This window comes from Sphaerodactylus townsendi, linkage group LG02 (assembly GCF_021028975.2).
Source record: "Sphaerodactylus townsendi isolate TG3544 linkage group LG02, MPM_Stown_v2.3, whole genome shotgun sequence".
Classification (NCBI taxonomy): domain Eukaryota; kingdom Metazoa; phylum Chordata; class Lepidosauria; order Squamata; family Sphaerodactylidae; genus Sphaerodactylus; species Sphaerodactylus townsendi.
Window position 1 is genome coordinate 156,954,505 of NC_059426.1, and position 18,588 is coordinate 156,973,092.

Consider the following 18,588-nt stretch of genomic DNA (forward strand, 5'->3'; position numbering starts at 1 on the left):
AAGGATATTTCTCCTAGAAATCGATTTGAAAAGCAACCCAAACTTGTTGAAGGCTTTCACGGCCGAATTCAACTGGTTTTGGTGGGTTTTCCGGGCTGTATGGCCGTGGTCTGGTAAATCTTGTTCCTAACGTTTCGCCTGCATCTGTGGCTGGCATCTTCAGAGGTGTATCTGAAGATGTATCTCAGTGACACACCTCTGTGTATCTCTGTGAATAAACCTCTGAAGATGCCAGCCACAGATGCAGGCAAAACGTTAGGAACAAGATCTACCAGACCACGGCCACGCAGCCCAGAAAACCCACCAAAACCAACCCAAACTTGATCCGCAGTACTGGTGGTACAGTTGGGAAATGCTTTGTAAGCTTTGCTTTCAGAAGCAAAGTTCCTTTTATACGTTAAAGATGCATTCTAGAATTTTTTTCTGTAATATTTTGTTGAAATTCAGGTATGTTTTTTGATGTTTGTGTTCTATAGCATACCTGTGATTGTGTGGTACAGTAATCACAAGGAATTTTTAACTGTTTCCAGACTTCTAGACTTGAACCAGAGTAGTGTAGTGGTTAAGAGCAGGTGCACTCTAATCTGGAGAACCGTGTTTGATTCCCCGTTCTGCCACTTGAGCTGTGGAGGCTTATCTGGTGAACCAGATTAGCTTGTGCGCTCCAACACATGCCAGCTCATAGATTTTGGGCTAGTCACAGTTCTTTGGCACTCTCTCAGCCCCACCCACCTCGCAGGGTGTTTGTTGTTGGGGGGAAGGGAAAGGAGATTGTAAGCCCCTCTGAGTCTCCTTTCAGGAGAGAAGGAGGGGGCATAAATCCAAACTCTTCTTCTTCTTAAATCACATATAAGCTTATAATGTGCATGTTTGAATTATAAATCTGCTTAGAATGGACTTCATAATCGTTTTCTTCAGGTGAAATAGCCAGGTACATGGAAAAGGTGATGGCATTGAACTACACTGAAAAGCCAGCGTATCAGCAGTTACGAGAAATACTTCTTCGTGGTCTCAAGGACATTGGCCAGAAGGATGATGGTATATTGGACTTCAGCATTTCTGAGAATGGGGACGTTCCAGCAAAACCTGCACTTAAGGTCTTTATCACTTAATTCAGATCAGCATCTAATAAGTCTTGTTTCCAACTAAAGAAAGAATGAGTGCCGATGAAAATAGGTGTCAGGCAGGTGCCATCAAGAGTGGAAGAGGAAGGACAGTACAAATGCACACTTGAGACCACAGCCGTATTTTATGATCACATAGCTTGTTCAATCTTATTTTCACTGGCTGGCATCCAAAGAGCTACTTTAGGCACGCCCAGGAGTTTGAGCTCACCCCATGGGAGTTTTTACTTTTTGGTAGAGATGTACATGTCATATCACGGAGTGCTTTTGAAGCATCGCTCTATACAGCATCTGGGCTAATGTCTAAGAAACCTGTGTCCAAGGGGACTTTGGGCTTCTAATAGCAAGTTACATATGGCTCTCTTGGATCCTGGCCAGTATCTGACCTGAAATTTGATGGGGGGAAAAGTTTGAAGGAAGCAGGTGTAATTTTTGTATGCATTAAGAACAGTAATGGCATAAGTAGAAGAACTGCTTAGTTGTAAAGACATCTCAGTGGGCTTGACAGTTATGAAGAAGTGTTAACTAGCTGCTGTAAAGGATTAGATCTTGTCACTCTGCTCAGGTAAGTACAGAGTCTTCCTGCAATGTAATGTTCATTGGAAAGGTGGAATCTAAGCCATTGTAGAGAAATTGCAGAAATGGATTTTCCTTGACTTTGGTCAGCAGCCTCTAGACTCCCTTGAACCATATGCTCGGTATGATTGGTGGTTGGGGGTGCAACAAGAATGTGTGAGTTTTGAGACACCCTCCCCTCCACTTCTGTTCTTCCATTTTACTTTACAGAAAAGTCTAATTACTGTACCCAAGAGCCTCCTTGCTCACAGCAGTATAGTTAGGATCGGCAATGCAACATTTCATGTATTTACCCAGTCTAAGTGCTGGCTTCCTGTTCAGTGTGTTTGTGTAGAATCCACAAGTGTTCCATGTCTTTGGATTCATTTAGAAGGAGTAATTCTGTATAGGATACTGGTTCATAGTGCAGAAAAGCCTGAACATGAATACCTTTACTGACAAAGATGTCATTCGTTTAATGACTTCACTGAGGATTCTTGTATAAAACTTTGGAATTCCTTCCCCAGAGAGACTTGTCTGTATCCCTGTCTTCTGCCACGGAGTGAAGACTTTTTGATTGATTTGGCATACCTTCAATAACTGTTATTGGCACTTCTCCCTGGTTGTGATGTGGTATTTGTGTGTGTGAAGGTGGCCTAGAAATGTTTTGAATAATATGCGGCAGTATAGTTCTAACTTGTCTTACCATTTGAGGCGCCTTGTCAGAGTAGGGTGTATATGTTTGTGTCTTCTGATATTGCCTTTTACGAAAATCTGCTTTACTTAATCCAGTGATACAGTGGTACCTCGATTTTCATTGTCGTCGGTTTTCGTTGGTTTCAGTTTTCATCAATTTCCCCCCGAAAATCTTGTCTTGCTTTTCTTCATTTGCTTTGGATTTTGTTGGCGCGCGTGCACTAATTCTGCAACAACAAACAGCGACCCATGCAGTTCCATTGCTTTCCAGTGTTTGCCTCGGTTTTCGTCGGTTTCGGATTTTGCCAAGGTTTCCGGAACGGATTATCGACAAAAACCAAGTTTCCACTGTACTTACTCAGTGGCTCAGGAGCTGCACATGGCTCTTCTGAGCTCTGTTTTTCAATGCAGTACCCACCTCCTGTTTTAAAAAAAAAGCGAGGGCAGAAGCCCTTTGCTCCAATGAGGGCTTTGTGACTAGATGGGACGGTTCCATCTCTTTGGAACCAGTTGACTGCTCCAAGGAAGCACCAGGTAAGCTTCGCAGGAGTCTTTCTGCTGTGAAGCCTTCATGGTAGGGATGGAAGTAAAAGTATCTTTTCCGCTTGATGGTATTTTGTAAGCCACTGACTGAATGCCACTGACCAACCCCTATCAGTTTCCTATTGAGCTAGATATCTGAGGTTCGTGGCTTCATCTTTCTTTTACTATAAACTACGTTGTATTGAATGAAGGTTTATTTTCCAAAAGATTGACCCTAATACAAATTAATCTTAGCTTGCGATTTTCCTGTTGATTGTATTTAGTGGGTCTGGTTTAAGCTGTTAGCCATTTACAGCTTAGTTAAATAAGGCTGTAGTCTGAAGCAAGCTTGTTTGAACGAAGTTGCACTGAAATAATAGGACTTGCTTCCAAATCAAGGATGATTGTGGAAGTACTTCTAACTGGTGGTCACATGGCGCTTTAAAACAATTTTTCCCTCCTTGAATGGAGGGGGGGGGGGGATCACTTACGGACAATCATCTTAAATACCTTGCCTGAATCAAGAAACGCATGTAAGATTTGAACAATGTTCCCAACACTGAGCATCCTTCAGGGGAAAGTGATCTGCTTTACAGTCCAGCTAAATATCCACACTTTAACTGAACCAATTAATCAATTAATAAATCCAGCCCAGCGCTCTCTAGAATAGTTCACTTGATTTCCTTGGCATTTAACTTGATGGGAATCCTGTAGCCAGTTGGTCACTGGTTTTCCTATAATAACCTGTCAAGGGAGAAAAAAATTACACGTAATGTAGATGAAGCCATTTGAAAACCTCTTTTCTTCTCACCTGCGCTTCTCTGGATAAATGGCTCGTACTTCGCAGCTGCTCTGTGTTAAGAATTGAGATGGGACTAGATCATTGAAAATCAAACCTGAAGAAATGATGTAGCAACTTAGGCTAAAAATGCTTTTTGTGTATGTGTTCCAGGGCAACAGGCAACTATCTAACAAAACCTGAGGGCTGCCATTATTTTGCATTTTTTTTAGCATAGTTTGCATAATTGTTTTCATGAGTAAAGTGAATTCCAGGCTGCAGAAATCAGGTGGTTTGCTATCTGATGCACAGGCCTTTTTTTTTTTCTTTACGAAGGTAGGAGCTTGCACGTTATAAAGCTTGAAAAATACACCTGGCACTACGCTTCATCTGTCTTTCGTCTCCCTCTTTTCAAGCTTTTAGGATTTATGACAAATCTTTTAAATTGCAGTCGTGCCATCATGTGAACTAGAACATTTTTTCCCCCAACTGAAAGCTTGAATCTCAAAAGGAGTCTGTGGTTGAAACATATCAATGTTCCTTCAGCGTTCCATGCAGAATGTTGACATGTATTTCTCACCTCTGCATTACATTCTTGGCTCATTAGTCTGTGTTTGACTGGCAAGTAAATAAAATCATGCCTGCTAAAAGACAATATATGAAGGGGACTTTCAGAAGGTAGCAGCTGTCTTGACTGGAGCCCGATCTGATGTGAGAGACAGGAGTTGGGATTTTGTGTTTAGCTCAGCACTGATTTTACCACTTACTGTTCAGTCCAACTTAATTGCATTGACCTCTATTTACTTGAAAAGTTAAACTTCATAGAAGAAAATTCCTGGTATAGAAGCACCGTGTCCTTTTTCTGACTGCTGAACTCCTGTTGAAATGTAGATTCCGGAAAATGACTTCCTTCTGGCTGAAACTTGTCATTATCTGTTGCAACAGCTTTGTAGATGGCAATACCAATTTTGCTTATTGTTAACATTTTTCAGAAGGGAGATGGTTGGAGAATGAAGGGATTGATAACCAAACAGCAGTATTTCACAATGAGCCGGGGCATTGACTAATAAGTTTTGCTGCTGTAGGAGAGAAGCTGATTGTGCTGTGCTTGCTGCTTCGTATTTATACTCTGACAAAGATGCTAACTAAGCTTGAGCAACATTGAAAAAATTCAGGAAAATTTGGATTCGGCTTGATTCAATTGTAAAATTATCAGTATAGCCGAATAAGCTGAATCCCTGATTCAGTATACCCGAATTTATTCGGGTGTACCGCAAAATTTGGGTTCAGTAGTATTTTGGGGGCATTTTAAAGGTTTTTTTCCCCTTTTTCAGCCTGTAGTGGGTGCACTTTTAAGCTAGCAGCACCAAAATTTCAGGGTATCTTCAGGTGACTCTCCTGACGATACCACCCAGGTTTGGTGACATTTAAGAACATAAGAGCAAGCCTGCTGGATCAGACCAGAGTCCATCTAGTCCAGCACTCTGCTACTTGCAGTGGCCTACCAGGTGCTTTTGGGAGCTCCAAAGGCACCTGGTTCAGGGAATCCAAAGTTATGGACTCTCAAAGGGTAGCCCCCATCTCCTAATAGCTCCCTTTGGGATTGTATATGTGTGTGTGTGTGGGGGGGGGGGGGTTTAAAAGGAATCTATTTGAATGTCCGAATTTGGCCATGCCGAATCACCACCGTTCTCAGGCCCAGTAAACATGGGCCTTGGGGGGCTCAAACATTCTTCTTTCCTCTTCCCCGTTCTTGTGTCTGTCTTAATTGTTTTTTTTTGCATGCAGATTCCCCCTCCACACTCTTCAAACCATACTTTATGACTTAGCCCACATCCCAGGTTTCTCTGTCCTTCATCAGTTCCAGACAAAGGGTTCGGGGGAGTGATGCTCATGCAGGAGACTTTCTACTTCAGGGCACTTCCAAGATGTTGATTGTGTTGGTCTGGTACGAGATGCAGAGGAGCGTTTGGCTATTTGGCTGGTGTGCAGGCTGCTTAATGCACCACCCAATACCCTTCCGAACCTGTTGGAGTTCCCCAGGGTAATGGTCTTAGGGGACTGCAGCAATCATGTTGACATAGCTGCCTTCATATGGGGCTATAGACCTGGTGTCTTCTGTGGCGACACTAAGACTTGCTCAATTTTTTTTTATCAGGTCCTGCTCATCAAGCAGACCACACACTGGATGTGATCTCTGGGTTCTTAAGTGGATATTGGCCTGATCTTTATTGATAGAGTTTCTTGGTTGAACCATTTTGCCCTGAGGCCCATCTGAATGTCTCAGTCCTTCCCTGTACAGGCAGCAAGCTGATGTATGCTGGCCCACAGAGACATATGGATCCAATTGGTTTTCATAATGCCCTGTCTGATCCGCTGCCTCCTGGTGACTCGTTAAATGTGCTGGTAGAAGACCTCTCTAAAGCCATCAGCAAGGCCATTCCCCGATGTCCTCTTCACTCCAGTCCCAAACTGGCCTCTTGGTACACTTTGGAGCTACTTTGGAGCTACGAAGGAAGAAAAGGGAGTTTAAACAACTATAGCGAGTTTGGCAAAGTACTCATGACAAAGTGGCGAGAATATCTTGTGGGATGTTTATGAGAGGCAATGCTTTCACATCCTGCATGTGAGCTCCCAAAGGCACCTGGTGGGCCACTGCGAGTAGCAGAGTGCTGGACTAGATGGACTCTGGTCTGATCCAGCAGGCTCTTTCTTATGTTCTAATGGAGGCCATGACCTCTATCGCATCCACTAGCTCTTGCCCAGCGCAACTGTTTAGGGTGATGTTGCTTTAGGGTGAGGGTTCTTCCAACATTAGGGATTTGGTAATTAGCTGTGAGGCATTTACAAGCTTTTTTTGTGGATAAAATCTTGTTGCTCAGTCAGGACCTCCCCTCCAACGTTGACGCGGTTAGTGAACTCCCGTTGGCTGTCTTCAGATCTGATCTTGGATAAATTCAGCTATCTCTTCAAGTCCAATGAAAACAGGACCCAGTTGGCAGTGAAACCTCCCCCCCCCCCGCCCCTTAAACCCATGCCTGTTAGGGCTGGTGAAAGCTAGTAGTGACAGGGTTCAGTCCAGAGGTGGGATCCAGCAGGTTCTCACAGGTTCCCAAGAGTAGGTTACTAATTATTTGTGTGTGCCGAGAGGGGGTTACTAATTGGTGATTTTGCCACGTGATTTTTGCCTTAGTTATACCCCTCCTCTCAGCAGTAGCATGCAGAACTTGAAGCAGTCTAGCAGGAGGTGCACCGGCGTCCTTGCCACAGCCCCGCCCAGGAATCTCCCGCCCCCAGAATGCCCGGCCATGCCCCCGTCATGTTCTGCCCAGCCCCATTGGCGCTACGCCACAGTTTGAATCCCACCACCATGGGAACCTGTTACTAAAATTTTTGGATCCCACCACTGGTTCAGTCCCCCCAATGGATATTACTAATCTGTCCCTGGATTCTGGGGTTTGACACTCTTCCCATTCACTTTCCCTTCCCTTCTCCCCCCTTCTTTTCAGCGTATTGTTCTATACCCGCGGTGGTGAACCTATGGCACTCCAGATGTTCAAGGACTGCAATTCCTATCAGCCCCTGCCAGGGAATTGTAGCCTTTGAACATCTGGAGTGTCATAGGTTCTCCGCCACTGTTCTATACCCTTTGCTTATTTTCTTTGCTTTCCCTTTTGATTGGTCTCTGGCCTATGTGTTCTTGGGCAGAGAGATATTGGTTTTATAATTATGGTTGATTTTATTAATGTAATATGCCCTGAGCCACCTTGGATCGGTTCAAAGGGGAAAGGTGGCCTATAAATGAATAAATAAATGAAGTTTGGGTTAACTGTGGCAAGCAAATTGTGAGCATAGCAGTGCAGGATAATTTGCTTCAAATAAAGAAGACAGGGAGAATGTATGTGAAGCAGGGGAAAAGGAGGAACATCCACATCTGTGGAATGGTTAGAAGATTGGGCAGCCTTACACCTTGGGACAGGAATTGTCTTCCAGATTATACTCAGGTGAAAAGCACCTTAGCACGGATGCATGAATGCAGTCCTTAATCAACAGGTATGCATACTTACACACATTAATACAGGCAGTGGTGGGATTCAGCTGGTTTGCACCACTTCGGCGGAACCGGTTGTTAAAATGGTGCTTGTAAACAACCATTTGTTAAGTTATTTGAATCCCGCTACCGGAACCGGTTGTTAAATTATTTGAATCCCACCGCTAAACACAGGGCCTTGGAGTCCCTGAATTGGAATGTTTTAAATAAATATAGCAGGGGAAATTTTAAACAACGTTGTTAAAAGGCCGTGGAAGTACACCTCAATTGCATATAGTGGACATACAGAAGATCTGTAATTGGTGACAACACAGGTTCTCTATTTTAAGTTAAATTGTACTTGGGTATAGCTGGCACAACAGAATGACCCAGCGTTCTGAAGCTGTGGCAACAGCTGGTGCCCAGTTTAATTGAAATTCCCTCCCGCTAGGAGACCTAAGTCTTCTGCGCTATCAATTTTAAGTGATTCTAGATTTGAGGCTTATTAATGAGACATTGTTCGCAACTTGGCTTGAATCTAATTCACTTCCAAAGGTAATGGATGATGTTACTCTAGAATTTGCATGGGTTTGCTTAGCGCCATGTCTAAAGAGAAGTTAATTCTCGTCGTGCTGCTGTGGAAGCATCCGTTATTGCTGCTGTAAACTATTGAAGTCACGGGACCTGTCGTAGGCTCAGTGATGAGCCCGTTGATGGCACTTGATAACCGCTAGGAAATATTTGGAGTGAAATAAATATGAATTAGTGATTCATCGTTTGCCTCGCGCTCTCCCTCAAACATGGGTGTTGTCTCTGTCAGAGAATGATGCCTGACTTCTCTTGCCATGTAACTCACCTGAATCAAGATTAAGAGAGTGCCTTTTTATTGAATAAGCTTTGAAACAAGATAAATGTCCTTTTGCTTTTTTTGTGTGTTGAATGTACTGGATATTCTGGTTTCACAACGAGCCCTTTTTTAAAAAAAACAACAACAACCTCTCCTCAATGCAGCCAGAAGGAATGCATTTATGTCCTGCATATAAAAGCAATGCAGTGGTGAAATATTCCTCCTTAATTTCGGTCCGAATGAACAAAAGTGTCTGTGTTTATTCCTGCCTAATGCATCACAAATCTGCTGACACTCTAACCTTGGAGCCTTGGTTGGTGTTAATCAGGCCTGAGCGCCGGCAGAAAAGATGTACCTAATGCACTCCATCAGTGCAGTTTGCATATGGAAGTTCTCACAGGGGAGCTGCCCCGTGCCAGCTGAGGGTTACCTGCCCACTGCAGTTATTGTATGTAATTATCGAACCAATCTGTTCAGCCCAGCAGGGTTTAGATGGTAATCATGAAGCAACACTTTGGAAAGATGTAATGCACTCTCCCCTTCTCTCGTCAACTATGCAAGGTTGTAACCGCTTCGGCAGCTATTTCAGTAAAGCTATACGCTTCTGAAACTTGCGGGGGGGGGGGGCAAGCTGAACTTCAGCCATTATTTTTATGCTTATAAGCGAAGATATATGGCCTGCGTGTGGTCTGCAGAATGGGTCGGCTTAGAAACATTCGCAGCAAAATAGGAAATGGGAAAGCTTTGTGTGTTATCCATGTCTGGTCTGTGGCGTTTGGAAATGCAGGTAACCCAGTGGAGCTCTAGTCATTACCACTAGGGGGAAAATAATGTGCTGCGTTCTGAATCAACAAGCAGTGCTGATTCTGGGAACTTGGGCAGATCGTGAGAGAAAGGGCAAGAAGGGATGAGTGGCCCTTACAGGCTTCTTGTGGCCCTTTCTTACATGCCTGGTATAATGCTGATTGCCACTTTGGAAGCAGAAAGCCATTTTCTTCCAGGCCAGATTGGCCAGGGATCTTGGAGCTTTTTTGCCTTCCTCTGGGAATCAGGGGTTCTTGGGGGAGTGGGGGGGGCAGAGATAGTTATACATTTCCTGTGTTGTGCAGGGATTGGACTGGATGACCCTCAAGGTACTATCCAGCTCTTATATTTCTAAGACCAGTCAATCAATCAATATTTATTACGGTCATAGACCAGAAGTTTATTTCTAAGATAAGAAGAAGAGAAGAAGCGTTTGGATTTATATCCCACCTTTCTCTCCTGTAGGAGACTCAGGGTGGCTTACAAGTTCCTTCCCCTTCCTCTCCCCACAACAGACATTTTGGGAGTTAGGTGGGGCTGAGAGAGTTCTGAAGGACTGTGACTAGCCCAGGGTCACCCAGCAGGAATGTAGGAATGCAGAAACACATCTGGTTCACCAGATAAGCCTTTGCCACTCAGGTGGAGTGGGGAATCAGAGCCATTTCTCCAGATTAGAATCCACCTGTTCTTCTGCTGGCTCTTTATAAAGCATGGGGTGGGGTGGGGGCAGTAGAATTGGAGTTTACCTGAAAAAATGATAGAGACCAACAAGAGTTTCAAGGTGTAAACTTTCTAGAGATAAAGCTCCCCTTTTCAGATACCTGTCTGACAAAGGGTTTGACTGTTGAAAACATATACCCCAGAAATCTTGTAAGTTTCTCGGTGCTACCAGACTCAAACTTAGCTCTTCTGTCACAGACCAGCACTACTACCCTCTGAAGAACTTTACAAAAAGAAAAGCATCCTACTGAGTTTAGAAAGTATTGATTCTTGCTTCCCTTTCTGTTTAGAATCCATTGCATTCTGCACCCAAAACCTCTGAATTCTGACTTCCTATGTTAAATTTAAATCAGTTCTGTACATTCTTTGAGCATCCTTAATTTGATCGATCACGAGTAGGTTTTATAGCCTTGGAATATATCAGCAAAGGTTTTAATAGCAGCAGAAATGTTGCCGGGAGGATGGAGTGGGGTGGGGGTGGGGGTGGGGTGGTAACTGGGACAGGAAAGCAAGTAGCTTGAGAAGCAACTTTCCAGAGCTCAAATGCCATGGCCTCCTCAATTCCTCATCCTTCCTTGTGAAAGGAAAAGGTTTCTTTGTACTAATGAAGACTAGAACCTTGAAGTAAAATTAAATGAAAACTGAAAGATTCAGAAATACCAGAAAGTGTGTATTGCAATTCATGCTTTTGGGAATAATCCGACTACATCATTTGGATAATTAAACTAAAACTTTCTTCCGAATAAACGAAAATAGGAACCTGTATAAGAATTTCAGGTTTTTTAGAACTATCAAAATAAAGAATTCGTGCTGTGTTTATTGTTACATTTTTTTCCTACTGCTGTAGATATGTTGAGTGGATTGCCTCTAGGGGGTAGAGAGGGGGAATGTGATATCAAAATACTCATAGCAGTTTATTGTAGTGCCTTGTCTTTGTGTTGCTTGCCTGGATGTATTTTTCTGCTTTGTGTAAAACTTGGTGTTTTTTTTTGTGGGGGCGGGGGCAGGCCAGAAGAAAATTAGCTGCCACATCAGGCTCAGCTGCTGCTGCTGAAGATGATACTGAAACAGCTACGAATGAAGTGAAAACCGCCCCCAAAAGAAAGCGTGCTGCGCCTAGTAAGTCAAATGTTCCCCTTTGCCTTTATGGTAACCTTGGTGAAAATCAGAGGTGATCTAGTTTTGTAATAAATGTGATTATTTTTGCTGGCTAATTTTAGGGAAATTGCAGCTCTCTGCAAGCAGTCACTGTGGACTCTGATGGGTGCCCATCCTATAGAGCTAGTGTGAGTTTGCTGTAGTGGTGGTTCCCTTCCCCACTATTCATTTTCCTCCCCATTCTCATTTTTATCCTTTCCTATCTTATCCAATTCACCGTCAGGTAGTGCTGACTCCCCAGGACCTGTTCATCACAGCAGGTTTCAGCCAGAGGCTAGCAGCAGCAACCACCATTTACAACAGTGAGTGAATGTAAAGTTAAGGAGTTATTTTAAGAAAAGGGAGTCATCCAGACTATAAAACAATTTGGGACTATTTGGGCCTAATTGATAACTTTTGATCTCCTGTGCAATGTCAGCAGAACTGTTGAAAGCAAGACTTCTCCAGCCTTATCACCAAAGAGTATTTAGCACTAAAGCCAACATGTAGAAGAAGGAGGGTTGGTTTTTATCTACTTTTCTCTACTGAAAGGAGCCTCAAAGAAGAAGAGTTGGATTTATATCTCCCCTTTCTCTCTTGTAGGAGACTCAAAGGGGCTTACAATCTCCTTTCCCTTCCCCCTCACAACAAACACCCTGTGAGGTAGCTGGAGCTGAGAGAGCTCAGAAGAACTGTGACTAGCCCAAATTCCCCAGCTGGCGTGTGTTGGAGTGTACAGGCTAATCTGAATTCCTCAGATAAGCCTCCACAGCTCAGATGGCAGAGTGGGAAATCAAACCCGGTTCCACCTGCTCTTAACCACTACACCATGCTTACAGTCTCATTCCCTCTCACCCCATGACAGGCACCCTGTGAGGCAGGTGGGGCTGAGAGTTCTGTGAGAACTGTGACTGAGCCAAGGTCACTTTATTTATTTATTTATTTATTATTGTATTTATAAACCGCCCTCCCCCGAGGGGCTCAGGGCGGTGAACAAACAATAAATAGAGCACAGTAAAATCCACAGTATCAAATATAAATAAACATTAAATAATGGCTCTATATTGTTAAAACCAACCCCATTAAAATTAAATTAAATGCAGCGTTCCAACATCAAATAGATCGATGGCTTTATGTGGAGGAGCAGGGAATTGAACCCAGTTCTTCTGATTAGAGTCCGTTACCCTTCACCCCTGCACCATGCTGGATGGGTTAAGAGTGATGGACTCTAATCTGAGGAAGCAGGATTGGTTCCCCACTCCTTCACGTGAAGATGGCTGGGTGACCTTGGGCCAGTCACTATTCTCTCAGAACTATCTCGGTCTCACAAGGCCCCTGTTGTGCAGAAAGGAGGGGAATATGATTGTGTGCTACTTTGAGGCTCCCTTAAGGTAGAGAAAGCCGGGGGATGAAATCCTCCTTTTTTCTTCTAAATCAGCGGTTCTCAACCTGTGGGTCGCGACCCCTTTGGGGGTCAAACGACCCTTTCACAGGGCTCGCCTAAGACCGTTGGAAAACACATATTTCCAATGGTCTTAGGAACTGAGACATAAATAATTTTATGGTTGGGGGTCACCACAACATGAGGAACTGTATTAAAGAGTCGCGGCATTAGGAAGGTTGAGAACCACTGTTCTAAATACTACAGACTGGTCTCTAAGCTACGATCATCCCCAAGAGGAGGCCTGTTGGTTAAATGACTCTGTTACCAGTGGGATGTTTGAGGAGGGACAAGCCTGTAAGATTGAAGTACAAGCCTTAGCCTCAATCACAGCGGATCTTATCCTTCAGAGAAGATCATCTGCAGATGTCCAGTTTTGTAGTTCTGCCTTCTCTGTTGCTTTCTCTGTTGTGTTCCTTCCTCATATTCATCCACCAAGCAAGGGTGTTGTAGTGCTTAAAATGTTAGACTAGAGTCTGGAAGGCCCAGGTTTGAATCCCTGTTCTTCCGTGGAAGCTTGTTAGGTGTCCTTGGAGTCAGTCACCGAACTGTCAGCCTCACGCGCCTAACCAAAAAAGAACAAGAAACAATGCTGTAAGTTGCTGTGAATTCCTACATGGGGGAAAGAATGGGATATAAATAAATTAAATAATGTTAAGCTTCTGGTGCCCGGTAAAGGCACACATCTTTCTTCCCAGATGATTGTGCTTCTTTTGTTTGTGTGTATATTAATGTGGACGCTGCTTTTTTCAGTTAACGGACTTCAACGCTACTGCTGTGTGATTGCTGATCTTTTAACTGTGACTGCTTCATGTGTTCCGTTTTAATAACAGAAAATAATAAGCCACCTGAATATCTAAACCAGTGGGGAAGGGATATTTTTAAACCAACTTTTGATGGTTTTACTTCAAGAAACAAACTCATTACTGGCCCAAGTGACAGTTAAAATACAATGATGTAGCCTGGGGATCGAAACAAGCAATTGCAAAATATTCCTTATTCTTGCTACGCTGCATGTGCAATGGCATCGGTGACTCTATATTTCTTCCTTGTTGAAAAACTCAAATCTAACACTTGCTGGCCAGCTCTATTTAAAAGATAGCTGTGTCTACTTGAGGAACTCCCAATAAATGTGGCCATAGTTCTCCTCACCCTGTTTGTATACAGTCTAAATAAGCCACAGGTGTCAAAATTGCGGCCCTCCAAATGTTATGGACTACAGTTCCCATCATCCCCTGCCAGCATGATGCTGGCAGGGGATGATGGGAACTGTAGTCCACAACATTTGGAGGGCCGCAATTTTGACACCTATGAAATAAGTGATTGAAATCTGATAACAGAGCTGGGAGTACTCCTCCGCTGTTGTTTCTGTCTCTGAATTCAGCAACGTGAGGTAAAGTTTGGTGCCATGTTAACATGACTTGTCTGTGCCTAGGTAAATCTTTCAGTGGCCTACACTGCCATGTAGATCATGCCAGTTTCTTGTAATATGAAGAGATATTTAATTTTCATTGGATACACTTTCCCCCTGAAATTTCCCAGCCCATTCTCACCAGTGTAATGTGCGGGTAGTGCTGCTGTTGTGTTCAGTTGGCCTTGAAACATATTCAGTGTTTGAATTGTTGGGAAGGTGAAAGCCTTGGGTGACTTTGCACCACAATTTATCAGGAAGATGAGACAGGAAAGCTGCCCCCCCCCCCCACACACACAAATAAGACAGAAGAAAGAGGGCGAGGAACTCAGAGTAGGTATGAAGTGTGTGCTGTGTACTGTTCAGAGAAAAAAGTAGGTTAATAGTGAATGACTTAAAAAGAAAACTGAGTTAAAATGGAAATAATTTTTTTCATGACTAACCTATCCATACAGCCCACTCGAGCCGGTAAAATGTAAAAGTGGCCCTCAGTGATTAGAGTGGAGTGCCTTGAGATATTGTATTCTCTATTTAGTACAGTTAAGCAGGGTAGGAAAATATTTATTGCATTATCCCCCCCCCCCCCAAATTATCAAGGTTACAAAGCACAATTTCAATAGCAGAGGCAAACAGCTCTAACACAGAAATGCTTCTTGTTCAACCCTCTTATTTGTTGTGACTAACTCTATTAGATTGAAAAGTGTGTTTTTTTGGTGTGGTTGCTAATGGTTCTTCAATCTCCCATTGTCTGCTTCCACTGTGTAGCGGCGCCAGTTTAGCAGAGCCTTCTGGGCTGAATGCTTTAGAATTTTAGCAGAATTTTTCAAAAACATATGTGATCTAACTCAGATTGGAGCTTGGGGGTTATGTGAGGGAGAGGTGCATAAAAGGAGAGATTTCAGGTGAGAAAACTTCTTGTTTTCTTGGTGGCCTTGGTATCTGTGGCACGATGAACAAAAGCTGACAGGGATTCAGTTGCAGTGAGTCGTCAGCTCTCTATCAGAAATGGTGAGTTGAGCACTTGGGGCCATATGCCCTGTCCTTAGAGCCAGCTGCTTTTCCTATCGTGTGCCCCTTCTATTAAATTTCTCTACAGTTTTGCTGGCCTTTCTTGGTGCTGTGACATCCTTTAGAGAGGACCCTTTCACTAATTTAGACTCTTGATTTTTCTAGTCACCCATGATTTGACTGAAAAGCAGTATGTCTCAACACAGATATCCTGGATATTTAAATTGTGTCTATTTAACTTTTTATCTCACCATCTCCAAGGACCAGAATACATGATTCCCTGCCAGCCTATTTCATTCTTACAGATAGTCCTGTGGATATACCATGTTTCCCCGAAAATAAGCCCTACCCCAAAAATAAGCCCTATCATGATTTTTCAGGATTTTTGGAGGATGTTAAAAATATAAGCCCTCCTCCAAAAAATAAGCCCTCCCGGTGAAGTTACAGATCACTGAGTAGGACCAGCCTGTGCTCCCTGCCAATGTGGGGATGCAGCTTATTGTCTGCGTGACAGGGGAAGCAACGAGTTGCCGAGAGCCCACCTTAATGAATTGTGAAGGTACCGTATTTCCCCAACTATAAGTCCTATCCCGAAAATAATCCCTAATGCTTTTTTTGATGCAAAAATTAATATAAGACCGTCTTATTTTGGGGGGAAACATGGTAGTAGAATGAGACATAGTAATGGACTCAAAATCATCAAGTTTATTTCATGGCAGAGTTAAAATCTGGGTTTTCTCAGTTTTATTTTGTAACCACTACATCACAGTGACATTTCCCTTCATTGTGTACTGAGTTAAGATGTACCTGTTTATGCTATTTTTTGGGGGGGAGGGGGCAGTCTCTTCTTTCTTTGCTCACCAGCCTCATAGCTGCATTTACAACATTATTTCATAGGGGCTCTGCCCTTGTGCCTGATGGGCTCATTCCAAAAGCAGCTTTGGCCATATTTTTCTCCTGTGGAAGTTATTTTCAGTACATTTTGACCATAAATGAGGCTGTTCTTTTAAGAAAATCAATTAAAACTCCTTAATTTAAAAACATGCAGTATTTGGGTTTTAATTAGTTTTATTAAAAATGTAAAGTAATATGTATTTTTGGGTATATATTTGGTAATGTGACATTACACTAGTTTAGTTGATCTAACAGTACATTTGAGTTATTTGCAACAATTTTAAATCTTTGTGTGCATGCTAAATATAACAAATAAATAATTATGCTTCCGATATCAACAATTAATTATGGAAATTAAGGAGCAAAACAATTATTGATGGTAGTAAGGCTTTCTTATATTTACATTCATGGCCATACCATTAGGAGCTAAAAATAATTAGTTTGCTTCTCTGTCACACTCTTGAGCATCCTACATGAAGTTCACTGTGTGCACAAACAAGACTTTTGCAAATCAATTCCAACAATTTTTTAATGAGCATCCTTAAGTTTATTGATGTTAAGTTCATTGCAGAACTTACTTGAATGGGTCAGTTGAAGCCTTTTAAATGAAAATTGGAAGTCTGTAGAGATTATAGGAATTCTTGGAATCGGAACTATCTGGTCTGCTGCATGGCCTATAATTACTCTTATGTTAATGAGGTATAATGACTGCAACCAAGACATTAGAAGGAGGTTGTGACTGGGAAGGCCAGCCATGAAGAAGCTGGAAAGGGGTAAGAATATGTTACTGGCAATCAGGATCAAGAAGAAGTAGAAGAGTTTGGATTTATATCCCCCCTTTCTCTCCTGTAGGAGACTCAAAGGGGCTTACAATCTCCTTGCCCTTCCCCCCTCACAACAAACACCTTGTGAGGTAGGTGGGGCTGAGAGAGCTCAGAAGAACTGTGACTAGCCCAAGGTCACCCAGCTGGCATGTGTGGGAGTGCACAGGCTAATCTAAATTCCCCCAGAAAAGCCTCCACAGCTCAAGCGGCAGAGCGGGGAATCAAACCCGGTTCCTCCAGATTAGAATACACCTGCTGTTAACCACTACGCCACTGCTGCTTCAAGAGAATTCATACCATAGTATTCCCTATTATTATGTATGGGTCTGAAAGCCGGATAATGAAGAAAGCTGACAGGCGGAAATTAGGTTCATTTGAAACATGGTGTTGGTGGAGAGTTTTATGGATCCTATGAACCACCCAAAAGATGTTTGAATGTGTTCTAGATCAAATGAACCCTGAAGTAAAACGAAGCTAAAATTATTAAACTGAAGCAAGTGGCTAAAATGACTTCGATCCCATTATAAGAAGACGGGAATAAACAGAGAAGACAGTCATGCTAAGAAAAGTTTAAGGCAGCAGAAAAAAAGACACAGGATTAGATTGTTGGACTGAATCAGGGAAGCCGCAACCCTCAGTTTGCAAGACCAGAGCAAGGCTATTAACTAGAACAGGGGTAGGGAACCTGCGGCTCTCCAGATGTTCAGGAACTACAATTCCCATCAGCCCCTACCAGCATGGCCAATTGGCCATGCTGACAGAGGCTGATGGGAATTGTACTTCCTGAACATCTGGAGAGCCGCAGGTTCCCTACCCCTGAACTAGAACGTTTTGGAAATCATTAATTCATAGGCTTGCTGTAAATTGGAAGATATTTGAGGGTTCTACAGCATCATTTTAGATAATAGCCCTTTGACTTAAGTACGGTGTGTTACATTTGGAAATACTGAGTCGTGTGGATCTTCCAGCATAGCAGTTCCATTGTTTCCCATCCTTCTCTGTTGGATTTATAGCACGGTTTGTTGCACTAACTGTAGCATAACCCACAAGTTCGATTTGCATTATTTTCCTTCAGAACAGTTTTTTTGAGTCTACTATAAATGTACAATGATTTGATGCAGGGCTGCAACTCATCAGTTCTAGATTCTTGGAGAATAATGCTGTGGTTGTCAGAAGTCCTCCGCTAACATAATGGTAGCTCCTTTAGCCTTAATTATTTCTTTATGAATTTTGCTTTGTGTGGTCCAAAACTTCCACGCGATACACTCATCCCATACAGTGGGTCTGCACTCTTTGAAAATGTCATGACATTCTTCTACTGATACTTCAAATTGGTTTGTCAGCATGTTTGACACATGACATATTTATCAATAATTTGAGTATTGGATGAGTCAACTCTCTCCCTAAACAAGTTGTATTGCTATCTTCTGAAGCAACAGCAAGAGTGCTCATACTTTTCTGGCAGACCTTGGGTGGAAATAGACTTTCTTGTTCCACCTGGAGTGTCTGTGAAAGATAGGCCTCTATTCTTATTGAAACCGCCATCTGTGCTTCCTTCAAAAATGTTCCTTTGGTCCAATATTAAATTTGACTCTTTTCCATGCATGAATTCGCTAAGCTCGTCAAGATTGTATGCAGTCTCTATTACAAATTTGTTTGCAAGTGCATAGCTATCATCTCTTCATGGTTCAGGGAGACCAAATGTTTTTAAAGGAGAGCCACCCGTGGTTAACATGCAGGTCTTCAATCAATGCAAGGACTGTATGAAAAGGCATAGTTATGTGTCATGTCTGTGTC

General features: G+C 42.8%; 1 protein-coding gene across 2 annotated transcripts in view; it reads left to right on the forward strand.

The window, feature by feature from the left end:
* Positions 1 to 18,588, forward strand: part of VRK1 (VRK serine/threonine kinase 1) — a 59,928-nt gene that overhangs the window by 30,521 nt on the left and 10,819 nt on the right. The window contains exons 11-12 of one of the 2 annotated variants that reach the window (XM_048486123.1): positions 919 to 1,098; positions 11,070 to 11,195. In XM_048486123.1, coding sequence (XP_048342080.1) covers positions 919 to 1,098; positions 11,070 to 11,195 — 306 coding nt within the window. The remainder of the gene's footprint in view (positions 1 to 918; positions 1,099 to 11,069; positions 11,196 to 18,588) is intronic. The other variant, XM_048486124.1, reaches the window with a different exon arrangement.